Source organism: Crocuta crocuta, unplaced genomic scaffold (assembly GCF_008692635.1).
Source record: "Crocuta crocuta isolate KB4526 unplaced genomic scaffold, BGI_CrCroc_1.0 scaffold147, whole genome shotgun sequence".
Classification (NCBI taxonomy): domain Eukaryota; kingdom Metazoa; phylum Chordata; class Mammalia; order Carnivora; family Hyaenidae; genus Crocuta; species Crocuta crocuta.
Window position 1 is genome coordinate 5,567,658 of NW_027532594.1, and position 27,371 is coordinate 5,595,028.

The 27,371-nt window shown below is 37.2% G+C and overlaps 1 protein-coding gene and 1 pseudogene across 1 annotated transcript in view; both read right to left on the minus strand.

Moving 5' to 3' along the window:
• Positions 1-27,371, minus strand: part of AK9 (adenylate kinase 9) — a 124,397-nt gene that overhangs the window by 6,379 nt on the left and 90,647 nt on the right. Inside the window, exons 29-36 of the mRNA XM_077779966.1 lie at positions 24,646-24,711; positions 15,678-15,884; positions 15,109-15,327; positions 12,001-12,214; positions 7,054-7,255; positions 4,989-5,135; positions 4,662-4,882; positions 77-273 (exon numbers count right to left, since the gene is read on the minus strand). Coding sequence (XP_077636092.1) covers positions 77-273; positions 4,662-4,882; positions 4,989-5,135; positions 7,054-7,255; positions 12,001-12,214; positions 15,109-15,327; positions 15,678-15,884; positions 24,646-24,711 — 1,473 coding nt within the window. The remainder of the gene's footprint in view (positions 1-76; positions 274-4,661; positions 4,883-4,988; positions 5,136-7,053; positions 7,256-12,000; positions 12,215-15,108; positions 15,328-15,677; positions 15,885-24,645; positions 24,712-27,371) is intronic.
• Positions 16,389-16,853, minus strand: LOC144244666 (large ribosomal subunit protein eL28 pseudogene; annotated as a pseudogene).

A 27,371-nucleotide genomic window follows, 5' to 3' on the forward strand; every position in this document is an offset into this window, starting at 1 on the left:
CCTCTTCCTATTTGATGAATTCTGAGATACGCATTTTCTTTCTCTAGGAAGTATTTGGAGTTAGGAACAAACTTACATTCAGATTTTCCCGAGAACTCATTTTATAATAGTGCCCTCTGAACTCTGCTGCAAATTCCAGCGACTCAGTTACAGAGCAATCAACGAGCTCGTATGATTCTGCCAGGCTGATAGGGCAGAACTGTCCAAATTCCCCCAGGCGAGAAACCAGTTCTTGAGGTGTGATACATAACTTGTCAATGCAGGCAGCTTTCCCTGTTAGTAACAGATTAACTATTATTTTATACACACACACACACATACATTCATAGAAAACACAGTGATTTTTGGGAGTTAAAATAATTGCAATTACACATGCATTATGCAAATGCACACACATTGTAAAATTCCAAACAATAGAGTAAAAACTAAAAGTTTCTTGTCACACCTTCATCCTCTCAATTCATCATCCCTCCTGAGAGTAATCACTGTTGGGTTTGTATCTCTTTAAGACTTTTTTTCTATACACTTACATATATACATTTATTTTTTGCATATAGTATGCTTATGCCACTATAAACATTATTCTGCAACTTGCTTTTATCAGTTATGGTCTTTGACATCTTTCCATATCAGTTTATATGATTTACCTAATTTCTTTTAATTGATGCATAGTATTCCACTGTATAAATATACATACAGTTTACTTACTCATTTATCTGTTGATGAATGTTTTGGTTGTTTTTAATTCTTAGCTATTATAAATTATATATATGTTATAAACCATATTTATGTGTGGATATATATACATATAGATGTATATGCATATATACATACCCACTTACACACACACACATAAATTTGCTACATATTTAAAAATTTTCCATGGGGTAGACTTCAAAACTGCAAATAGTTTGTTGACATGATGCTACTGACACAAACCTCCCCGTGTACTCAGATGAGAAGGGAAGAAACATTTTCCAGAAGTGACTAGGTTTACCCTAAGGAGTCTATTTTTTTAATGTTTATTTATTTTTGAGAGAGCAAGAGTGAGAGAGAGAGACAGCACGAGTGGGGGAGGAGTAGAGAGAGAGGAGACATAGAATCTGAAGCAGGCTCCAGGCTCTGAGCTGTCAGCACAGAGCCTCAGATGGGGTTCAAACCCATGAACAGTGAGATCAGGACCTGAACTGAAGTTGGATGCTTAACCAACTGAGCCACCCATGCACCCTAAAAGAGTCTATTTTATTTTAATTAAAAACAATTTTAATGTTTATTTTTGAGACACAGAGCACAAGAGAGAGGGGTGTGCAGAGAGACTGGGAGACACAGAATCCAAAGCAGGCTCCAGGCTCTGAGCTGTCAGCACAGAGCCGGATGTGGGACTCAAACTCACAGACTGTGAGATCGTGACCTGAGCTGAGTCTGGACACTCAACTGACTAAGCCACCCAGGTGCCCTATTTTAAAAAGGAAGAGGCCTAGTTCCTTCAATCAACAGGTTTAAGAGTTTTCTTTCCAATACTGCATTGGAATGGGGATTCCAAAAAATATGAGATGTTAAAGAAAATGAAACTATTTTTTAATACATCTTAGCTATAGTAAGTAAATTCTGACCCCCCCAATACATTTTAATGGTCCCTTTAACTAGTGAGAAGTTTTACCTTTTAAATCTTATTATTATGTCTAGGAAGGTCTTACATTAACTATAAAATTATGAAGCATAAATCATACTTCATTATGTGATAATGTAAACATAAAATTTATCCTTAGGATTGGAGTAATGATCTATAAGCGAAGGAATGCAGAAGGCTGCTGGCAACAGTGGAAGCTTGGAAGCTAAGAGAAAGACATGGAACAGATTCTCCCCTAGGGACTTCAGAGAGAGTCTGGCCCTTGGTCACATCTTGATTTTGATCTTTTAGCCTTCAGTACTGTGAGAGAATAAATTTCTGTTGTTGAAGCCACCCAGTTTGTGGCCCTTCATCACAGCAGGCTTGGGAAACTAAAACCATTACAAAATACCATGACTTCTGTCTTGTTGGCATGCTTTCTTGCCATCTCAGCTTGTTCACTTGGTAAGACAAGCTGCCATATTGGAAAGGACTATATGGGAAGGAACTGAAGGTGGTCTCTGGTCAACAGTCAGCAAGGAACAGAGGTCCTCAACCCAACAAGCCTCAAGGAACGAAATCTTGTCAACAATACATGAACGAATGTGGTAGTAGATTCTTTATCAGGTGGGCCTCCAGGTGAGACAATAATCCTAGACAATACCTGGATTAGGATTGTGAGAGGCCCTTAAGCATTTACACTGTGTCTGGATTCCTGGCCTATAGAAATTGTGCATGCATGTGTGTTGTGTGTGTGTGTGTATGTGTGTTATTTTATGCTGCTAAGTTTTAAAATAATTTGTTATGCAGCAATAGATAAACTAATAGACTATTCACCTGTTGCTTATGACACAGATGAAAAGGCTAAACCCTAATATTCCTTCCCTACAAAGATTATTAAACTATTATAATCCTACAGTGTCACAATATTATTCTGAAGTATACAGTACTATGGTATAATAATGTATTATTAAAGCATATAGTATTATATAGTTATATAATATTATACCATATGGTATTGCAGTATTACAATCCTAGATAGCTCTTTAGCTCAGATGTGCTTAACCTCACCAATCCTGACAGGTTTAGTGACAGGGTAATTTAGAATCACATGACTACAAGTCCTAAAAGATACTCAAATATCTCTTCTGATTTTGGGGTATTCTTGATGACATCTGGCAATAACTATATATATTATTCTGATGTAATAAGCAGAATGTGGAGGAGTCTCTTTAATCTTCTATCCCTGACCTTGCTCCATATCAGTATAGTAAACTTTGGCCCCATGATAGGAGAGGATCATTTGAAAAGCATACAAAGGAAATGTGGAATGAAAAAAAAAAGTCAAAACTAATTTTAAACAATCAGCTATAGGTTAGATTATTAGGTGGAAGTTGAAGCAGGAGATCAACAGGGTAGACTTCAATCAGATTAAGCTATTCAGGGCAGACACAGGTATATATGGGATAATAAAGTGGGTACCATGGTGCTCCATCCAGACCCCTCTTCAGGGCTGACACAGCCATCCCCCAGATGCTGGCAATATCAGTGCAGCTGCGCTGGGAATTGCCCAACTGTCAGGGGTTAACCCCCTCCCAGAGTGATCTGTGGTCAGTGGCAGGCCAATGGAAGGGCATAGAACCTGGGTCTTGCCCTCAGTTTGGGAAGCTCTGAAGGTCCATCCTAGCTCCAGGGCTCCCCTATCTGCTGAGGCTTCTGTTGCCACCACACAGCTGGTCAGTTTCTCCCTCCATCCAATTCCATCATCCTCACTTCCCACCACTGTTATCTCCTGATTAGCGTTGCCAGATAAAATACAGGATGCTCAGGGAGTTTAAATTTCAGATTAACAATGATGAGTTTTTAGTATTTTTTTTTTTTTTTAGTATTAGAGTATTAGCAATATTTGGGACATACTTACACCAAAAAATTATTCGTTATTTATCTGAAATCCAAATGTAACTGGGCATCCTGTATTTCTGTTTGCTGAATCTGGCAACTCAGATCCTGAGAATACATTCTGATTAGGCTTCTGGACACAACTTTTAATCTTGAATCTGTTTCCAGGGAACCCAATCTAAGGCAAGGAGGGTGAAACAGGGTAGCAGAAATGAATGAAACACAGTTTTTGCATTCAAAGTCTGCGGTGGAGTGTTTTACTAGTGTGATGCTAGCCAAAACTTATTGCAAGTAGGTTTCTCAGAACTCAACTCTTTCTTCCCTTGTACTTGTCATGTATGTAATCCTCAGGGAAAAACAAATTCCTGGTCTGCAGAAAAACAGGAACCAGAGATACTGGTTATACCCAAATAATGAAGCAAATCAAGACTAAATGATGCAGAATCCTCATTGTATTTTTCCTTGTACGAGATTCTCTTAGTCACATTGCTCTCATACTTTGTTACATCTTCTCTATAGTTCCAAAGTTAAGCAAAGTCACTAACCAAATGTCTCTACAGACAAATTCTTTGGAGTCATCACTCTTTTTAGATCTCAGATATAGATAATTTTCCTTTTCTTTTGTGTATTTTTAGAGAAAAATCAAGAAACTTATAGGAATATATTTTCTTCCATGGATTCCAAATATATATCCAAAGGCATTTTATGTTCACATTTGATTTTTAATAGATTCAACATTTATATAATACCATAATGGATATAAATACTAAAAGTAACTTTAATTCTAGATTCATAAACAAAAGTTTTCCAAGTGTCATTCCACAGACCACTGCTATCCTATAACTAGCATTCCTGAAACTTAGCTTCTTCCATGGCATTCCAAACACTATAAACTCTTCTAGTGAGAGGCTATATATTACTTTTATGTGCTAGGTTCACACAGCAACTCAATAAATGAGAGCCTGAGTAGTGGCAGTCATTTATTAGAACAGTTTACATGCTCCAGTAATTGGATAGCACCATATACTTAAGATACTGGTTAAGATCATGGGAATAAATGCTCACATTGAATGAATTATGATAACAAGAGTCAGGCATGTGTAGGCTTTATATGAATATTTTATTCTATTTTAATAACTAGGTGTTTTCTTACCTGCTTTTATTCTTTCCAGGTATGTCTGGATATATTTATTCACCATTTGAACTTTCTTAATGACTTCATTCCATACCCACCATTTGCTGTGAAATCCATCAATCACATACCAGTTCTGATGTTGTTCTTGGTAATATTGTCTAATCTCATCAATATTTTTGCGGTGTTTTGAGTTTTTGACCGCTATAATCTGTGTGCTATTGTGCAGTGGATAAGGCAAACTAATAGAGAAACAGAATGAATGGAAAAAAGCTGTTAAGAAACATACTTTTTTTCCTGGATGGTTAAAGTTCATTCCCATATCATTGTTTTTGTCACAAACATTACCTTGGTTCTTTTTTTTTTTCCAGGAGCAATCTTTTGAAAATCTCCTTGGACGGCACATCCAACTCAAAGATGACCATGGGGATGATTGACCTAGTTTCCAGGAGGCTCATTTGATACTTAGTTACAGGATAGCCATCAATGACAACACTAACAAGGAGGAACGTGAAAATAATTCCAGATTTTTCTCTCATACCTTCCTTCTTGTATTCTAGAACCAGTCTATCTCTTTAGGAGTAGCCTCCTGCTCTTCCTTGTGTACTTCTTCATTGCACTTTACCCTCTTTATCTCTATATTTTTAACTTTAGTCAGCCCAAGAACCAGGTGTAGGGCAGCATACATACAGACACAGCTCTGAATTCATATACAGAGCAAGGCTTTGGCAGAATTCATGATAACACACATAATACCTTGAACACTGTGCTGTTCAGTTGGTGCTATTATTTTAAGAAATGAAACAGTGGAAAGAGTATAGGTTTCAGAGGCAGACAGACTTAGATTGGAGACCTAGTTTGACCTCTCTGAGTCCCAGTTTGTAGTTAAATAGGGGAGATGACATTTAACCCTTAGAGTTGTCTTAAAGACTTATTGATCTAGTATATAAAGCATCTAGAAAAGGTCCTGGCACAATGAATAGCATCCTAGTAAGAGAGTAAGCAAATATGGGAAAGTAATTGTGCTCCAAGCTTGCTTTATAATAAGGTTCTGTGGGGAGGCCAGGGAGTGGGAGTTGGTAAGAGTAGCCCTGTGATATCTGGGAGAGACTGTTCCATAAGGACCCATCAAGTCTCTAAGCAGAAATGACAGAGAATATGTTAGTCCAACAGTCTGAGATAATGAGAGTATTACTATCAAACTAAGATGAGGAATAAAGGCTGCCCACAAATTCTGGGAGGATCACCCCCAAGGTCAGGAAACTCCTTCTGGGGTGGGAGCAGGCTGGGCCTGCTGGCTGGTGGTCATCAGGAGGGACTGGTTAGGAGGAGGTCACAGGAACCCCTCACTCAGTGCTCTCTGGCCAAGTCTCTAGGCAGTAGTTAGTTCTAAGTTCCCTGGCAGAGAGGAGCATGAGTTAATGTAATCAGGCAAACCTAATAGAGAATGTTATGGAAATATCATTGATGTTTTGGGAGTTTTTAATGGAAAGTACCTCACTTGCTTTGCTTGTGAAAGGTTGCTTGAGTGGCCCTCAGGATTAGAAACATTCAGGGTGATTGGGCAGTCACTGTCCTGGTGTTAAGATGAAATAAAATGTTTGTGATTCAGCGTTGTGTTCACCGAGATCCCTTGTGTGCAAAGCTAAACACCAGGGAGGAGGAAACTCAGTTTGTGTAAGTCAGGGCCTTCTCTGGTGGAAAAATCTGACACCCTACAATCTGCTCTTCCATGACTGAAATTAAGAGAACTGTCCAAGGACTTGATCAAAGAGCAGAGGCAGGGAAGGGCATAAAGGTTCCTACTGTAAGACAACCTTGAGTAAAGTGGTGGGATTCTAGGTCCGTGATTCTAGGCCTCACAAGCAAGGCCTTAGGTTGCCCTGGCTTTACAACTCTGTGTGACCAGTGGCTGTGGTGGGGGAGTAATGGTTGAGCAGAGGAGTGTAAACTGAAGAGACAGCTCAGGAAAGGGGCCCTCTGGTCCAGATGTAGCATTAAGGGAGGGGCGCTGCTACCTGTGCTGAGAGCTGGGCCAGTGCGAGACCATCTCTATTAGACCAGTACCATCTGGGGGACAGGAGAGGGCCACTCTTCTATCATTCTATTGGGCAGTGAGAAGGTCTACTAGGCTCTGGAAGGCACACTGGCCTCTTTTGTCAGCAGAGTAAGGCCAGAAATTTTTGGACAATACAGAGGTTGCTACAGGGAATGAAGTGGCCAGCTTGCTCTTCTAGCATGTAAGTGTGTTAGCCTGAGAGAAAATTAAAATATATAACCATGTAGGTGCCTAAGGCTTGAGAAGTAGATCTCACCCTTTACAAGAGCTTTAAACCTTAAGATGAGTGTTTTAAATTCTGCGAGTTATTTCTTGAAAGATTTCACTCCTGCCCCACCCCCTGCTCCCACTTACCCCGCAGTATTACATATACTTTCCATCATAGATATTTCTAAGGCTTGAATAGCCAGTTCATCAGGTGCTGTCATTCCTTTATGAAGATGCCAATTTAACATGAGTGCCAGCTCTGTTTCTGGTTGGCTGTTTAATACATAACGCATCGCCTCTCCTATTGACAAACGCTTTAAGCCATATTCACTTGAAATTTTTTTGGCAACTGAAAAAGATGAAAACTTTAAACTTGTTCCATTTCACAAATTCATCAGTCAACCTTATTTCTAATTTCTGGTTAATTGACATCCACAGTGAGCTAATCTTCACATTCCCCAAAGAAATTCTGAAAGTTAAAATTGTTACATTTTATTGAACTAATACTGTCAAAGGTTAGTCATTATTAACACTTCAGGTATGTGGCAGATGGGTCTGGTTAATGAGCCAACTTTGTGGGTTTTTTTCTTTTTTTTTCATAACCAAACCAACACTTAAGTGTTTTATTCCTTCTTCACAAGGTAGCAAAACTTTTGAGAGCTTTGCATGGCATTGTATGTGTACTATTAATATTTGGAATTATACCCAAAACAATAATCAATGATCCTATGTCATCAGACTGTACCATTTCCTCATCTGTCCATTTGTGGGATCCATGCTGCAATCAGCATAGCATATCTCTACACAGTTAGGTATCAGTTAATCCTATAGGAAATAATGTTTAAAAATTATAAAGGCATATCTGACATTTTAATAGTTTATTACTCACAAGGCAATTTTTCTTCTGTGACTTTTTTTGATATTTTCAACAATTCCATCAGATAGAATGAATATGGAAATTATAATTTTATACATGAGAAGACTGATGCCCACTAAAATGGAATCATATGTCCAAGGTCACATAGATGTTGCCATTGGTTGAAAGAAAATTCATTTTGACTTCTGCTTCTCCTAAATGAGACCATAGGCAATGGCTTCCAGTAACCATTAAATGTAGGCATGCTCTGTAATGGTCTATATACCCTGTCTCATCATGTCTGGGGACAGCAGCAGAGTATAGAGAACACTGAGAAAGCCCATCGTATTTCATGGGGAATGCAGATTAACTGACCACAGTTAGGGCCACCCCAAAGGGAAGCCCTTGCAAGAGCCACAGAGTGCTTAATCTTAGCTTTGCCACAAATGCTGGAATCAGACCTACTTTTTTAAAGTTCTAATAAGACTTTTATAATTTGACATCTTGTTAAAAGTTCACCTCTGTTTCAACAAAGAAATGGGAAATCAAAACAGTATGATATTAACACAAAACAGACACACAGATCAATAGAATAGAGAACCCAGGTATAAACCTGTGTGTATATTGTCAATTAACTTATGACAAAGGAGGGAAGAATACACAATGGGGAAAAGATAGTCTTCCATAAATGGTGTTGTGAAAACTAGACAGCTACATTCAAAAGAATAAAACTGTATCACACTATACACAGAATTAAACTCAAATGGATTAAAGACTTAAACATAAGACCTGAAACCATAAAACTCATAAAAGAAAATATAGGCAGCAATCTCTTGGACTTTGGCCATAGCAGTATTTTTCTGGAGATGTTTCCTTGGGCAAAGGAAACAAAAGCACAAACAAACTATTGGAACTACATCAAACTAAAAAGCAAAGTGAAGGAAACGATTAATAAAACAAAAAGGCAACCTACTAAATTGGATATATCCATTAATGGGCTAATTTCCAAAACATATAAAGAGCTCAGCTAATAATACTACAACTCAACTAATAATACTAAATACCAAAAACCAAATAGTTTGATTTAAAAAAAATGGAAAGAAGACCTGAAGAGACATTTTTCCAAAGAAGACATAGAGGTGACCAATAGACACATGAAAAGATACTCAACATCACTCATCATCAGGGAAATGCAAATCAAAACCACAATGAGATATCCCTTTATTCCAGTCAGAATGGCTAGTATCACAAGACAAGAAACAACAAGTGTTGGTGAGGATGTGGAAAAAAGGGAACCCTAGTACTCTGTTAGTGGGAATGTAAATTGGTGCAGCCACTGTGGAAAATAGTATGGAAGTTCCTCAAGAAATTAAAAATAGAAATACCATACAATTCAGTAACTCCACTGCTGGGTATTTACCCAAAGAAAACAAAAACACTAATTTGAAAAGATATATGCACCCCTCCCTATGTTTACTGCAGCATTATTTACAATAGCCAAGATATGGAATCAATCTACGTGTCCATTGATAGATGAATGGATAAAGATGTGAGATACACACACACACACACACACACACACACACACACACACACACACACACACACTGGAATACTAATCGGCCATAAAAAAAGAATGAGATCTTGGGGCACTTAAGTGGCTCAGTTGGTTAGGTATCTGACTCTTGATTTCGGCTCAGGCCATGATCTCACTCTTCTTGAGTTTGAGCCCCACATTGGGCTCTGTGCTGACAATATGGAGTCTGCCTGGTTGTCGTCTTCTCTCTCTGCCTTTCTCTTTCTCTCTCTCAATAATAAATAAACACTAAAAAACGAGATCTTGCCATTTGTGACAACATGGATGGAACTACAGACAGATAAAGAAAAATACTACTATGATTTCACTTACATATGGAATCTGAAAAAACAAATGAACAAACAAGAAACAGAAACAAACTCATAAATACAGAGAACAAACTGGTTGTTGCCCATGGTGGGGTAGGGGGATGGGTGAAATAGGTGAATGGTGATTAAGAGGCACACAGAAAAATAAATGAGAAATAAGATTGTTTATCCACATTTTTACCTTTTCCTCTGGTTGTGGGTTCCCATTTCAAATATCAATGATTTGGTTTCTTTGGGAAATATTATGTTTGTTGAACATTTAGAATATGACTATTAAAGACTCCTCATGTTAGGTGGTTTAAATGGGCTAAGCAAACATTTCATCTGAAGATGAACACAAAACTCCCTTTTTTTATGGCTGGTGACAAATTTGTCTTTGACCTCATCGTTCCCCTTCATTCTCAATTCAGTCAGCCATTAAGTCCTATTGCTTTCCTTTGAACTACCTCCTGTACCTGTCCTTTCCCTTCTATTCTAATTGTGACCAACCACGGTTCATGTTGTTATCATGTCATCTTGAAAACTAATGTTTTGTTGGACTATTTGCCTTAAAAAAAAAAAGCATGGTCCAAAGTTATACAAAATTCAAACATAGGAATATAGTATACCACGTGCCTTTTTCAGCAATGATAGGATAATGAATTTTTACCCTTTAAACTATTAATACAGTAGATTATATCTCAATCTTTTAAAATCTTATGTTAAAATCTCTTAATATAATTTTATGCTAATATAAACTTAATATACTGTTATTTGACTGTATTTATAAGTGATAATAATTTGTAATTTCTTGTATTTGTTAGGTTTTGATATCAGGTTATGCTAATTCAAAAATAAATTTGTATTCTTTATAACCTTTTGAGTATATTGACTGTAATTCAACCCATATAAATATTTGATTATATATTTTTTATTTTTTAAAATATTTGATTATATTTATTGAGGACTATACTCCTTAATAACAATGGGAAAAAGACAACTTCTTCAACAAATGATACTGGGAAGACTGGACAGCTACATGCAAAAGAATGAAACTGGACCTCTTTCTTATAGCATACACAAAAATAAACTCAAAATGGATTAAGGACCTAAATATGACACCTGAAACCATAAAAATCCTAGAAGAGAGCACAGGCAGTAATTTCTCTGACATTGGCCCTAAGAGCATTTTTCTAGATATGCTTCCTGAGGCAAAGGAAACAAAAGCAAAAATAAACTATTAAGACTCATCAAAATAAAAAGGAAACAACCAATAAAGCTAAAACACAACAACTGAATGGTAGAAGTGAATTAAGACTCATCAAAATAAAAAGGAAACAACCAATAAAACTAAAAGACAACCAACCGAATGGGAGAAGATACTTACAAATGACATATCTAATAAAAGATTAGTATCCAAAATATATAAAGAACTTATACAACTCAACACCCAAAAAACAAATAACCCAATTAAGAAATGGGCAGAAAATATGAGCAGATATTTCTCCAAAGAAGACATGAGATGTCCAATAGATACACAAAAACATGCCGGCCATAACTCATGATCGGGGTAATGCAAATCAAAACTACAATGAGATATCACCTCACACCTGTCAGCATGGCTAAAATAAACACAAAACAACAAGTGTTGGTAAAGATGTGGAAAAATAGGAACTCTTGTGGACTGTTGGTGGGATTATAAACTTGTACAGACACTGTGGAAGACAGTATGGAAGGTCCTCAAAAACTTAAAAATAGAACTACCCATGATCCAGTAATTGCAGTATTATTTATCCAAAAAACACAAAACTCTAATTCAAAGGATACATGCACCCCTATGTTTATTGCAGCATTTTATATAATAGCCAAATTATGGTAGCAACCGAAGTATTCACTGATAGATGAATGAATAAAGAAGATGTATGTATGTTTATACAATGAAATATTATTCAGCCATAAAAAAGAATGACATGTAGCCATTTGCAACAGCATGGAAGGATCTAGAGAGTATAATACTAAGTGAAATAAGCCAGTCAGAGAAAGACAAATATCATATGATCTCACTCATGTAAGGAATTTAAGAAACAAAACAAATGAACAAATTAAAAAAGACAAACAAAAGCCAGACCCCTTAATACAGAGAACAAACTGATGGTACCAGATGGGTGGTGGGTGGAGAGATGAATGAAATAGGTGATGGGGATTAAGAGTACACTTATCTTGATGAGCACTGAGTAATATATGGAATTGTTGAATCACTATATTGTACACCTAACATGAATATAACATGGTATGTTAACTACACTGGAATCAATAAATAAAAAAAGGAATAACAAAGGCAAACACATGCTTACCTGTAGTTTTCCCAGATTTGGGAGGTCCCAGAATTGCAATCCTAATGGGCATAGTAGGCTTAGGTTTGGGTTGGCGGATATATTTGATTGGGTTCTTCATAAATTTTTCTTTAGTTTCCTTACTAGATAAAAAATAAATATACTGACGATGGATTACAGCATAAACTGGATTCTCTGAAGTTTCAATTGGCTTGATTGTCTCTCCTTCACTTAGCTACAATATAGCATAATTGAATTCATAAGTTAGCTTTAAGTTTTACAGTATTCCCCCAAATACATTTGAACATATTTGTAAAATAAGAAAATCTTTCTTACAAAATAAGAAAACTAATCATAGCTAACTATTAATATTAAAAACTGTATAAAAAGAGCAATTTATTTTATACCCACATGCAATTGATGAAATCTGACATAGCCTTCGGTTTATGACCATTATAGTTCCCGTACATTCCTTTATAATGTCTTTAGGGTATGTTTTTGCCAAAGAATGTAAAGTTGTTTGCATATATTTGTGGGCCAATTTGTCCTTACAAACAGGTCCATTCCTAAGGTGGTGTTATGGATGGAAATGTGTTCCCCCAAATTCAAAGGTTGAAGCCTAATCCCCAAAGTGACTGTATTTGGAGATAGGGCCTTTCAGGAGGTAATTAAGGTTAAGTGAGGGTCTAAGTGTGGGGCCCTAATCCAATGAGACTGGTGTCTTATATGAAAAGAAAGAGACACCGGGAGTGCATAAGTACAGAAGAAAGGCTATGTGAGGACACAGTGAGAAGGTGGTAATCTGCAAGCCAGGAAGAGACCTCACCAGAAAACTATCTCTGATGGCACCTTGACCTTGGACTTTCAGCTTCTAGAACTGTGAGAAAATAAATTTCTGTTGTCTAAGCCACCTAGTCTGTGGTACTTTGTTATGGCAGCCTGAGTAGACTAACACAGGTGGGGTCCTGGGCCATGTTTGGGGACATACTGGTAGGACAAATCCTATAGGCTTCTCTTCCACATTTTATATAGGCAAAATCCCACTCACATAAACACCCAGAGTAATCACAAAAAGGAAAAATACCTAAAAGGCAGCTTAAGGTACAGGTATGGAATGGAGATGGAGGAGTGGTTCCACATCTCTTTCTTAGTTCGAGATGACAATGGGTCATTAATAATGTCAGGTTTGGATATCTTTTTTAGAGCATCAGGTGGCTAAGTAGCAGCCCATACTTGACAGAGTGGGTGTGAACCAATATGGTTCAGTATTACTCCTTCCCCAGAGCTACACCAGGACAGTTGTCACAGGTCAATGGTATTGTCAACATCATCACTCTTGGGCTGGAGTAAAGTTCATTGCTAGGAGTAAATGCTAGGTATAAGAAGAAACTCAGGGGTGCTGTACGAATGTCTGTTCCATGTCTTACACTTTGTAATAAAAAAAGCTGAAAGTTTAATGATTATATTTCAAATTGCCAAATTAAATGAGAATCCTTCCAGTAGTTTCTGCTATTGCTCAAAATATCTAGCATGCATCCTTTCTCCTCTGTAGGTCAGAATCCCCATAGTATCATCAAATCAGAAATATTGAACTATCATGCACCCAGAAAGATTCCCAAAAGCCTTGAGAAATGATTATTTATATGTCTGAATGCTTCTTATGACCATGCACTCATTTCTCCATAACACACTTTTGTATAATTCTAGTTATATTTAGACATAAAACTTCCCTCACTAATTAGGGTCCTGACTGCTTTTTCCCCTTTCTCCCTCATCTCAGAGAGAAGGGCATGACTATCTTTTAAAGCTTTCCAGGCGATTCTAATGCATGCTTAACTCTATCCAATTCTCTATGCAGGGCAGTGTCATATGTTTCTATATTCCAGCATGATATTTAAAAAGGTTTCTCTTGACATCCTATGGTTAAGATAAAGAGGATAGCACAATTAAGTAGAAACGAAACTGATTGTATCAATATCAACCAAGAAGGAGGTTTCATGTAACATGTACATGTCTCCATTTTGGATCCCACCTGCAGAAGACTTTTTATCAGTGACCAATAATAGTAATACATATTAATAATTTTTATTGAACACTTACAAAATGCAAAACACTGTTGTAAGCACTTTATAGTAATTAACTCATTTAATCATTGTAACAATATTGTAAGGTAGGGACTATTCTTATTCCCATTATGCAAATGGGAATAACTCAGAGAGGTTACATAATTTGTCCAAGGTCACTCATTAATAAGTGGTGGCAGAGGCCATGATCTTCACTGCTTTGCTATATCACTGATGGAAATAAAAAGTACACTGATCGAGTGAATAGGTAGCTATCACATGACATTCTTTTATTGTCTTTATAGCACTTAATACTATCTCTCAAGAACCTATTTGTCTGTTTTACTTGTTTATGCCTCGCTTCCCTCCCCAATCCAACTAGAATATAAACTCCATGACAAAAGAAACCTTTTTGTTCACTACTCTGTTCTCAGGGACTAGAACAGTGGCTGGAATGGTCTTAGTTAAGGTTTGTTGAAAATCGTCCCACATTTGAGGTTAGTGAATTCCAACTGGATTAAGTCTATCCACATTGCATAAAAATATTGTACTTAGAAATTCTTGTTATGAACACCAATGTCACATTTTGTATTTTGTCTCACACTTTCCAGAGAATGTTATACTCTTGTTTTTGGTCACAGTGTCCTGGTGGTATTATTCTTTCAGGGTCTTAGTACAGAACTAGGTCTTAGTACAGGGTCTTAGACCCTGGTTCCGTGAAAGAATCAAAGAGGTTAAATGACTTGCCTAAAATTAGGTAGCAAATTAGTACCAGAGCTCAGCTCTTTAGATGTGTCCTTTGAAAATGTTTCCAGTACCCATCTTCTTCTGCTACACAATTAAAACCAGGTTGGAATTGTGTTATCTCTTCAGAAATACATAAAAGAAATTAGACCCTTTGATTATTTTTCAGATGTCAGAAAATTAAAACAATCACATGTTTTTATAGCTAGTTAAGAGTACCATGCAATGCTTACAATTTTTGAAATGATCCTGCCTTCGTCTTAGACATACTTAACAAAATAAAAGAAAGAACACAGCTTTCAGGTGCATTTGCTGACATTACCTTCACAGGGTCCCAGTAGCCGAATGAGCTTATCTGCTTATAGGTATAGTTCATCATTTTCTGGGCAAGGTGTGATGTTATCGGATAACATTTTTCAAAAATGCTCTCACGATTCTCTATCAGTGGTTTCAGTTTCATATTCAAATTATATTGCACAATATGGATTTTCCGAGCTCCATTAATAAGAATTACTGGTATCATAAGCTTCTCACATTCATCCTGATGAAAAACAAATCATAAAATCAAATATTTTTAATGGGACTGAGTCTGGTCACAGCACATAGACATTGCTGGTAACTGACTACTTCAGTCAAGAGAATAAATACTTTTCAGCTTTTGAGTGGCTGCATATTGGTAGCTAAAACTTTTGACTCTCTGTGGCTTCCATGTTGCCCTGGAGTTGTTAATGTCGTCATAATTGCAAGTGGTGCTGGCAAAAGGAAAGATAGTCCTAAAATACACATTTCTTTTGGAATGTTAAAAAGAAACCAAGACATACACCAAATTGCATTTGTTTCGTTCTCAAATGTTACACTGTGAATTATGAAAAATGAAGGAAAAGTAATAACCTGTATTACTTGTATATTATTCATATCTGCTTCATATTTTTCTCCCAGTTCACCTCTCAGGCGTTCAAGCGCATCAATTTCCTGTTCTTCATCTTCTTCACTCATTACTTCCTCATCTTTCGGAAACTCATCTTCAAGGATGTTGTCAATATCATCTTCATCTTCTTCAGGCTCTTCTTCACTAATATCTTCATCTTCCCTACCAGTCTAAGGAACAAAGTGTTCTCTTTTACTCTACATATAGAATAGGCACCAAATGACTCTGCCAACTAATCCTCTGGAATATTTTACATCACTAGATATTGGTTGGTATGGAATGGCAACATTTATTTAGTGACATAGTAAAATTTTAAATACCTAGCACCCAGAAATTTAATTCCTTCAAGACTCTGACACCATACCAATCCCACAGTAAATACATAAACAAGATATTAAATGTTGTATGTCTATGGTTGTCAGAAAGTTCCATTTATTTATTTATTTATTTATTTAGAGTCTTTATTTTAATTGCAGTTAGTTAACATACAATGTTATGTTTCAAGTGTACAACACAGTGATTCAACAATTCCATACACCACCCAGTGCTCATGACAAGTGCACTCCTGAATCCCCATCACCCCATTAACCCATCCTTTCCACCCACCTCCCTTCTGGTAATCATGCTTGTTCTCTATAGTTAAGAATCTGTTTCTTCTTCTTTCCCCCACCTCCTCAGGCGGTTGACATATTTATTGCTTTGGAGGTGGGGGGCAGGTGCTCAAGAGTTCTTGGTGGGGTGGCTTGCTTCCTTTTCACCGTCACTGGCTTCTGGGGAGAAGGATGGTACTGGCCCTGCAAATGGCAGCAATGTGCAGATCTGAACAGTACTTGTTTCTGCAGGTCTTTGGCTTGATGCTGCTGAAGGTGGCCCAGACATTCTTGTTCCTGGTGGTCTGCACGTAGGAGGTTTTCACTGGCCAGATCTCTACTTCATGACCCCTACATCTTTGCCGTAGGCCGCTGGCTCCACACTCACAGTCTTGTGGTGAATCAACCCATTTGGTGGAAGGAGTTATGAGCCTTCAGGTTATTGGGCTGGGTGCTCTATGTCTGCTTGTTCCTCTTGATCAGAAAGCTGGAGCAGTCCTGCATGATCATCCATTGCAGGTGGGTGGACAGGGTGGCAGCTCCTCTCATCACTGCCTGGGAAGTCAGAAGGAGCCAGAGTCTGCTTCTTGATTTGTCTCTCTCTTTTTTTTCCTTTGCTCCTTTGTTTTGTTTCTTGAATTCCTCATGTGAGTGAAATCATACGGTATTTGTCTTTCTCTGACTGCTTTATTTTGCTTAGAGTCTCTAGCCCCATCCATGAAGGTTATGTGTTTTTGACAGTCTTCAGTATTTCAGTATTTAATGGAACACAAAGAGAATAACTCAGCCTTCTCATTATCTGCCACCTGCAATCTCATGCTTATCTTGCTGTTTCTTAATATTTCTATTGATTAGACCTTCGTTCCTTTATTATTTATTTATTTTTTAAATAAATTTTTAACGTTTATTTTTGAGAGACAGAGAGACAGAGCATGAGCAGGGAAGGGGTAGAGAAGAGGGAGACCCAGAATCCAAAGCAGGCTCCAGGCTCTGTGCTGAATTTTGAAGGCAATGTCTTTGTCTTCTAGCATCCAGTATTGTCGGTGAGAAATCTGACACAAATTTTATCCCCATTCCTTTGTAGATATCTTTTCTTCATTTTAGAAATAGATACAACCTCTTTATAATTAGCAATCTCAAACTGTGTTTAAAGTACATTAACATGAGAATGTGTCTAATGTACATCTCTTTTAATTTGTTCTGTTCAGTATTCATTGAGCCTTTTCAATTTGAAGATCTTCTGCTCTCTTTAATACTGGGGACATTTCTTTCAATACTTTTAAGATTATTTCCTCCTATATTTTCTCTCTTTTCATTTTTTTTCTTTGGAATGCAAATTAGATGTTGACCCTCCTCGACTGACCCCACATATCTCCAGTTTTTCTTTCATATTTTCTATCTCTTGTATTTTTGTTATATATTTGAGAAACAACTTTGATTTTTCCTTCTAATTTTTCTATTCAACTTTAAAAAATGTTTATTTATTTTTGAGAGGGAGGGAAGGAGGGAGGGAGAGAGAGAGAGAGAGAGAGAGAGAGAGAGAGTGAACACATGTGTGTGTGAGCATAGGCACCCGTGCAAGTGGGGGATGGGCAAAAAGTGAAGGGGACAGAGGATCCGAAGTGGGTTCTGTGCTGCTGTGCTGAAAGAGCTATGTGGGGCCTAAACTCAAGCTGTGAGATCATGACCTGAACCTACATCAGATGCTTAACCAACTGAGCCACCCAGGTGCCCCTCTATTAAACTTTTAATTAATTTAATTTATATTATATATTTTAGCTTCCATGAAATCTTTTTTGCTTTCTGATTCTTCATAGCATCCTGTTTTTGTTTTATGGATACAAGTTCTTGAATTTCTAAGGCAGATTGGAACTTTTTAAATGTTTAGTAAGGTTTTTTGAATTGCCTATTCATTTTAGAGTCAATTGTTCTGTTTGTTCATCTTGTTGTTCCTTTGTGTTGATAATTTTTCTCAAGTATATGGTAATCCTTGGTGGTTCATCCATTTTTATGAATGGAGGACCAAGCTGCCTAATTCAAGGCAACTGAAAGCTCTGGGCATGTGAGCTGGGAAGGTTGTATTGTGCTTCCATTTAAGATGGAAGAATGAGAAGAGGCAGACAGGTTGGATGTTGCTCCAAAAGATGGAGGGCACCAAGCAACATTCCTGGCACCTATCATCTTCTACGCAGATTATTTGCTTTAGAAATTGTTTGCCTTTTCTTTTCTTCGTGGAGGCAGATGTCTTTGTTACATAAGGAGCTGGTGGGGCAGCCTTAGATAATTTTTGTGCAGTTAATTCTCTTGGACTTTCTAGATAATCAAATTATACGCACATAATGAGCTCTGTCCCTATGTTTCAACATGTATGCTATTTCTTTTTCTTCTTGTATTACTTTTGCTACTTTTGCTTACTTTTGCTATTGTATCTTTAGTACAATGTTGAATTTTTTTAAAGGCTAATATCCTAAAAATTTTCATAGGTTAATTCTTCCTAGGGAAAAAGTTTTTATTTTTCCATAAATGGCAACTTGATCTTTTGAAACAGTGCTAATAAATTATACCTTTGAGACCTTATGTTAAGAAGTACATTTTCTAAAATTCATGGTCTTGGATATCTGCTGCCAGTCTGAAGGAATAAGTTAATTTAGCCTCTAGCAGATAATAACCATAAACCGTGAACAGCCCTCTTCCCACCTCAACACACACATACACACATACACTTTTTCTCACTTAAGAGGCTCTGGAGAGTGAACAAAGGCAGATTTTGCAAAGCAACAAAAATTTTGAGTGAGCAGTTGGTTAAGGATGAGTTCTCTGATTTTGTGCCCTTGTTCACAGGGCAGCCTCCATTAGAGGGGTGCTGTCACAGGGTGACTAAAATTCTGACAGGAAACTTTGGTGTCTTTCCAGCTGGAGCAACCAGGGGAAGGAGATACAACCAGGACACTGGAGAGTGAGGGTAAACTTCAGAGCTGAGAGAACCGGAGAAGGGAACAACAAATCTAGTTTGTAAAGACTTTCCATATCTAGAACCATGAACATATAGACTGTTTGAGAACAGTATAAGTTGAATTGTCAGTATGACAGAGTTTACAGGCTTAGTGTTACTAAGTAAATTGCCTGCTAAAACAAAAAACACTCTTTGGAGCTATATAACAGAATTCAGAACCTATACAACATAACATTCATAATTCAAAAATTATAATAATCCAAAACTATCCAAAATACAAATATGACCCATTCTCATAAGAAATGATATCAACGAATCCCCACTCCAGATGCTAGAGTTACAAAACAAGGACTCTAAAGCAGTTGTTATCCCTATGACCAATGAGGAAGAGGAAAATACACTCATAATAAATGAAAAGATAGGAAATCTCAGGAGGGGAATAAAAAATATAAAAAATAAACAAAAATGGAAGTTAGAACTAAAAAATACAATATTTGGAATTTAAAAAATATCAGATGGATTTAAGACTGGAGACGACAAAGGAAAGAATCAGCGAATTTGAAGACAGATCAAAGTAATTATCAAACTTAAGGAAGAGAGAAAAAAGATTGAAAAAATAAACAGCCTCAAGATCATGTGGAACAACAGTGAATGATCTAACCTGTGTGAAATTGATTTTCAGAAGGAGACAGAGAGCAAGTAGGGCAGAAAAAATATTTGAAGAAATAATGTCCAAAGTTTCCCCCAGTTTAGTGAAAGATATAAATTTACAGATTAAAGAAGCTCAGTGAACCCCAAACTGATTAATATAAAGAAAAATATAAATACATATATCATAATCACAACATTGAAAAAGATACAAAGAAAGTCTTGAAAGCAGCCAAGAAAAATCATACAGGAAAACAATTCAGATGACCACATTCTTCTCATCCCTCTGGTTTCTATCACACCAGAGGAATGAATAAAGAACAACAGAAAAGGTTAAATATCTGGATAAATGTAAAAGAAGATTTATTTTTCTCTCAATATATTTAAAATACATATGACTATTTAAAATAAAAATTATATATTTTTTCTTACGGAGTTTATAATCCACTTGGTTGTTAAAACAAATGACCACTTAGAGCATAAAAGGATATTGGTGGGTGTAAATGGACTTATACAGTCACAGATTTCTACAATATTACATGGAATAATATTGACTCTAAGTAGAGTGGGAAAAGGTAAGGATGTATATGTAATAGAGAGCAACCACTAAAAAAATAATACATAGAAGTATAACTAAAAAGCCAAAAGATAAATAAAATGGATTTCTAAAATACATTCAACCAATCCCAGAGAAGGCTGGAAAGGGAAAAGAAAAAAGAAAGGGGACAACAGAAAACAAAACTCATGGTCTCCAAGAAACAGGGCTAGATTTGGGGTAAACTCTCTCATCGCTTTCTATCAGTAGCAGAAAGTAGGGGCAAGGCTATAACTGAGTAGAAGGTTATGCCAGGAGGGGGATGGAGATTATAGTCAGAATGCTTACAACTAGGGAGGAAATGAGATAGGCAGAAATAGTAAGAGGAGAAGTGAAAGACTTGTCAGACTTCTGAGGCTTCCGAATACAGATGCATGTTAATCAGATGATAGATTCCCTTACTACACGTGGCGGGGCGGGGGGTTAGGTTGTCTTCTAAATCTGGATATTAAGATACGATTCCAAACTATTTGTTTTCAAAAGCTTAAAGCTCAAGCCAAGGGAGGCTGGTTGGGGGGATGGGTTAAATAGGTGATGGGAATTAAGGAGGGGGAGATTATGGGAGTGTTGAATCACTATATTGTACACTTGAAACTAATATTACACTATAGGTTAATTAATGAGAATTTAANTATAGACCTTTGGGCCTATATACTCTACCTTCTCCCTAGAAGGCCTCAAGGATGGTCTTGGCCTGGTGCTTGGTCCTTAACCTTGTTTCAACATCATTTGGACCCTGACTTTGGCTTCCCCTTACTACTTAGGGTATTTATCTCTATTACTATTCAGCTGGGTGTAGGCCCTCACAATTCTGCTGACTTGCAACCCTGGCTCACTATCCTGGCTCTTTCTGGCTTTCTCCTGTCTATGGCTACCCACAACTTGATAGAAGAGACTGAGGCACCAGAGAAGGAGCCAGTGAACAGGAAGAGAGCCAAGATTCTGAAGCAAGGAAGAGGAGCAGAAGCAAGGCCTCTGAGGAGCTGGAAAGTATGCAAACTAAATCTCTGTGAAGGGGTTGGCTTAGGTTATTCATCAATCACACTTGGCAACTAAAATTCCACAAGATGGCGACATTTTCCTATGAAATTAATGCAAGTAGCCCCTGTGAGACTAAGATAATTTCTAATGTCAAAAAAATGTGTAATCTGCTGCAAAAAATTCAGACAAATGATCTTTGTGAAGAATAAGAAGACAAACCTGGGAGGGGCTTTCTTTGTGTGTGGTTCCCCAATTCATTGTGAAAAGGTGATTCATGGAGCTGCATATTCTATACAAAAGGCAAATGATGAGAAGGCCTCTGGTTCCGTGCTTTTGAAAGCAAGCTCCAGGGTCTATGTTGAGTCAGGAAGTCATGCTAACTGGTTATAGCAATCATACTGCGTGAACCTTGACATGCTGTATTTTGTTTAGTCTTTCTTTGTCTGAGGCAGTGGCAGGACATATAAAATTCTCATCAAAGACATTTTAAAAACTCAATCAATACACAGTTTTTTCATCTTTGATTCATCAAAAATCTCAGGAATTATCTTCCCTAAAGTCAGTTTGTACAAATTAATTGTGTGAGATACATAGTCAATTTTGTAAAAGATTAAGACTTGGGAGAGCTAACTTCTATAAACCTACTTCTGGGCTCTTGGGTGGCTCAGTCGGTTAAGCGCCCAACTCTTGATTTCAGCTCAGGTCATGAGCACTGAGACAGCACTGAGCTCTCTGCTGACAGTGCTTGGGAGTCTCTCTCTCCCTCTGCGCCTACCCCGCTTGTGTGCTCTCTCTCACTCAAAATAAATACATAAACATTAAAAAACACTACTTAATTTATAAGATAGAATATTGAATTTTGAATGAAAAATAGTAAGAAATCCCACCATTCTAATGTTAACAAATAGAAAAATGATAAATCAAGGACATTTAAAATTTATCCTGAAAACTGATTTTCTTTTTTTTTTTTAATTTTTAATGTTTATTTATTTCTGAGAGAGAGAGAGAGCAAGCTGGCGAAGGGTAGAGAGAGAGGGAGACACAGAATCCGAAGCAGGGTCCAGGCTCTGAGCTGTCAGCACAGAGCCCGATACGGGGCTCAAACCCATGAACTGTGAGATCATGTCCTGAGCCGAAGTCAGACACTTAATTGACTGAGCCACCCGGGCGCCTCATGAAAACTGATCTTCTTAAGAAAAAGCAGATTTAACTAAAGAATAGCAAAGAAGGGAAATTAAAGTATTATTAATTCAGGAAACTAGATATTATTAATTTTGTTCTATTTTACAATGACAAAGCCTAAATTCAGAGAGATAAAGAAAACTGCTCAAGGTTACACAACAGCAACAAAACAACTAGTGAGTGACTGCTATGTGTCAGCACTATGTGAAGTACTGGGGAGCCAGTGGTGAACAAAATCAGCAAGAACTGGAAAAAGGATACCAATTTAGGTCAGCTCAACCCCAAAGTCTTGACTCCTTTGATAATATGTTGCTGAGACAATTAGGGTGATTCTTAATGGGACCACTAGGGATTCCTAGGGACTGAAGGCCTGTGCTTGAGCCCAGGTTAGGATGCCTGGTTTTTCTTTTTTGTTTGTTTGTTTGTTTTGCTTTTTTTTCTGTTATCCTAAACATCAGCATGATCTTTGAACAGAGAATTTCGGGACATGTTTGTTCAGGGAATGAACAATAGAATGAGGCCAGAAACTTCTGTCAATTTTATTCGTGGCTCATTCTCCAGTGTCTGAATAGTGTCAAGTATGCAGTGAGCGCTCAATTAATGGACCGGCTGACTGGCTGAATGGATGAGCAAAGATTATGGCAAATAATGGAGAGGAAGGTTCTTGTTCCTTGGATGGTGCTGTAACTTTCTCAGTCTGATGATTTTAGACCTACTTTTGGTTGTGTTTGGACACGGAAACGATTGTCCTGGCCCCTATTCTGCAATGTTTTGACCCAGAGTTACAGCTGGTCTGTTTCAGCAGTCCTTTGTACATCTCCATACCAGGGGGCATATGGTTGCATGTGCAGCAAGTCCTATTTTCTGTTATTCCTCTTTTTCCCTTCCCCTTGTTGGGCTGGACATTTTCATACAAATGGAAAACTGGTCTTGAGAGTCAGAGTAGAAAAGATGGTCCTGGGCGCTTTATGCCAGAAGGAGATGGGAGAAGGCAGGACCATCTTACTCTTTGTCTTGGTTACAGGGGTTACTTGTAAGCTGACTGCGTACATATGAGCCCCAGGTAACTTCACAGAACTAGCGTGTCTCATCATATCTCCTCTTTAAATTCTGCACCCCTGAGTAAGCTTGGCTGTAGCACTGGGGTACGCTAAGTCATTTTGGGAATAGTTCCTCTCCAAACAAAACAAAATCCACAATCTTCAAGGTTTATCTTTTAAAAAATCAGCAGATGGGGAAAAGGAGCTGTATTGAGCATCCTGTAAAATATATGAGTCTGTGGGTTCACAGGAGCTGCCTCATTCTATTCTTTAGCTCAGGATAATCTATATTTTAGTTCTGGCACAGCTTTACAGACTCTCTGTCTAGACCTCAGTCCCAGGCTCCCAGCCTGTCTCCCTGTGCATGGGCTGGAAGGCTGGAATGCAAAAGTGAAAATCCAAAAGAAGCATAGCTTAATGTAGTATTATAGTTTGAATTAGATTATTTAAACTTCTTTAGTGGTTTTCTTTCCTTTAAAAATGTTCATTTTTCTGATTATAAAAATAATAAAGGGTCATTGTAAACAATTATGGAATAACAAAAAGTAAAAAGAAAAGCGGTGATATATAATCTTACTACTCATACATAAACTCTGTGTACTTCTTTCAAGACTTTTTCTTCTTTTAATTAACTTTTTTTTCAGAGAGAGAGAGAGAGAAAGTGAGCAGGGGAGAGGGTCAGAGGGAGACAAAGAGAGAATCTTAAGCAGGCTCCACACTCGGCATGGAGCCCAAAGCGAGGCTCGATCCCATGCTTCTGTGATCATGACCTGAGCCAAAGTCAAGAGTCAGCTGTTCAACCGCCTGTCACCCATGTGTCCCTCTCTTTTTTATACATCTTTTTATTTTATATTATTGATATACAAAAATATATATAATATTATATATGAACATTGTATTAGGGATATTCTTTTTTTAAAGGCAGCAATTTTACTTACTTACCTCCACTTTCTGTTTCTTTTCTCTCTCTGCTATAAGTTCAGCCCTTCTTTTAGAAATCATATCATCCTGTTAAAGAAGGAGACATTAAAAAGTTTTAATGGATAAAATTACTTTTGGTGCATTAATATACATATTTTTACCAAGGTGGGAATAGCATTTGGATGGAAGGATGGTGAACTTTCCAGAAAAGCATGTGATGGTGGTAATTATGTTACTATATCCTTGTAGCTCTGGAACTTTTGATCAGCAACTTCCCCCCAGGGGGATAAACAACATTTGAGGGCTGCCACTCTTGCTACAAACTTTAGAACACCTTTTTAAATTCATTATCTGTTAGTTTGCTTTGGTAATTACATAGATTATGCATATGGAGAAATAGGGAAATAGTTGGAACTAATTTGTTAAAAATGTTTGGTTTCCTAGGGGCATCTGAGTGGCTCAGTCGGTAAAGCATCCAACTCTTGATTTTGGCTCAGGTCATGATCTCATGGTTTGTGGGTTCAAGCCCCACATTGGGCTCTTTGCTGACAGCTCGGAGCTTGTTTGGGATTCTCTCTCTCTCTCTCTCTGTGTCTTCCTCTCCCTTGCTCACACTCTCGCTCTCTCAAAATAAAGAAATTAAAATTTTTTTGATAATCCTTTATCATTTTAATAAAAGATAACATCCTAATAATGTATTAAATAATTTAAGTCATAGTATCTCAGAATTGGAATTAATTGACTAGCTTATATATTGACGAGTAGCTCATTACGTTCAATCTTGGGTTGCTTTTTTTTTTTTTTGAAACTCTAATAATGAAATACACATCCCTGTACCTTCCTCCTACCAATAGTAGTTCCTTTGCTGTGGCCCTTATGGAACAACTACAGGCTCTCTTCAGCATGAAAGCCCTTCAAATTATTTAACACTACTCTCATGTCACATCTTAGTCTTCCTAGTTCTAGATTTGAAAGCCCCATTCTTTTCACCCCAGCCCAGATTTATAGATTCGCTCTTTCAAGATATGTCTTATAAATGGAATGAATCATATAGTATGTCCTTTTTTTTTCTGGCCTGGCATCTTTCACCAAGCATAATGATTTTTATCCATGTTGTAGGGTGTATCAGTAGTTCATTCTTTTTTAGTACCATTATATAGATATACCACTTATTCATTCATTCATTCATCCAGTCTTATCAAATTTTAAGATATTTAAAATGTGCATTGTGATGATTTGAACTATGTATACATAGTGAAAGGACTCCTCCCATTTAATTAATGAACACTTCCATCGCCTCACATATTTTTTACAACATTTAAATTCTTCTATTAGCAACCTTTGATTATACAATTCAGCATTATCAACTATAGTCACCATGTTACACATTAAATCCTCAGATCTTATTCATTTTACAGCTGAAAGTTTGTACCTGTTACCAACTTCTATTTCCCCCACCCCTCAGCCCCTGGCAACCACTTTTCTATTCTCTGTTTCTGTGAGTTTGAATTTTTTTAGATTCCTCATATAAGTGATACCAGGCAGTATTTGTCTTTTCCTGTCTGGCTTATTTCACTTAGCATAACCCCCTCAAGGTCCATCCATGTTGAATGGACAGGATTTCCTTCTTTCTCATGATTGAATAATATCTTATTGTACATATAAACATCTTTTTTTATCTATTCATCCATTGATAGACACTTAGGTTGCTCTCGTTTTGGCTACTGTGAATAGTGCTGCAATGAACATGGAGGTGCAAATATCCTGTTTTCACTTCCTGTGGATACTTACCCAGAAGTAGGATTGCTGGATTATTCGGTAATTCTATTTTGAAATGTTTGAGAAACTTCCATACTGTTTTCCCCAGTGGTTGCACCAGTTTTTATTCTCACCATCAGTGCAAAGGGTTTCCTTCTCTCCATAACTTAGCCAACATTTGTTATCTCTTGTCTTTTGATGACACCCATTCTAACATGAGATGATATCTCATTGTGATTTTGACTTGCATTTCCCTGACGATTAGTGATGTTGAACACTTTTTCATGTACCTATTGGCCATTTGTATGTCTTTTTTTCGGTAAGAATATCTATTCAGATCCTTTGAATTTTTTTTTCAGATTTTCAATCTATTATTTTAATCAGATGGGTTCTTTTGGCATTGATGGCTATTCGAGTTCTTCAGATATTGTGGACTTTAACTCCTTATCAGATGCAAATCAGATGTGATTCGTAAATATTTTCTCTCAACAGATTAAGTTTTCATTTCATTAATGGTTTCCTTTGTTGTGCGGAAGTCTTTTACTTTGATATAGTCCCCATTTGTTGACTTTTGCTTTTGGTGTCAAATCCAATAATTTGACAAAATAATTAAGACAGATGTCAAGGAGATTCCGCCTATGTTTTCTTTTAGAAGTTTTATGGTTTCTGGTCTTAGGTTCAAGTCTTAATCGATTTTGAGTTGATTTTTGTGTATAATAAATATAGGGAGTTTCATTCTTTTGCATATGGCTGTCCAGTTTTCTCAGCATTTGCTGAAGAGGCTATTCTCTCTCCACCGTATATCTTTGGGTCCTTTCTTACAAATTAATTGAGAATATATGCATGGGGTTATTTCTGGGCTCTCTGTTCTGTTCCACTGATCCATGTGTCTAGTCTTCTATTGAACCCCTCTATTGAAATTTGCAGTTCAGTTATTGTATTCTCCAGCTCTGTCATTTCTGTTTGGTACTTTCCTATATTTTCTATCT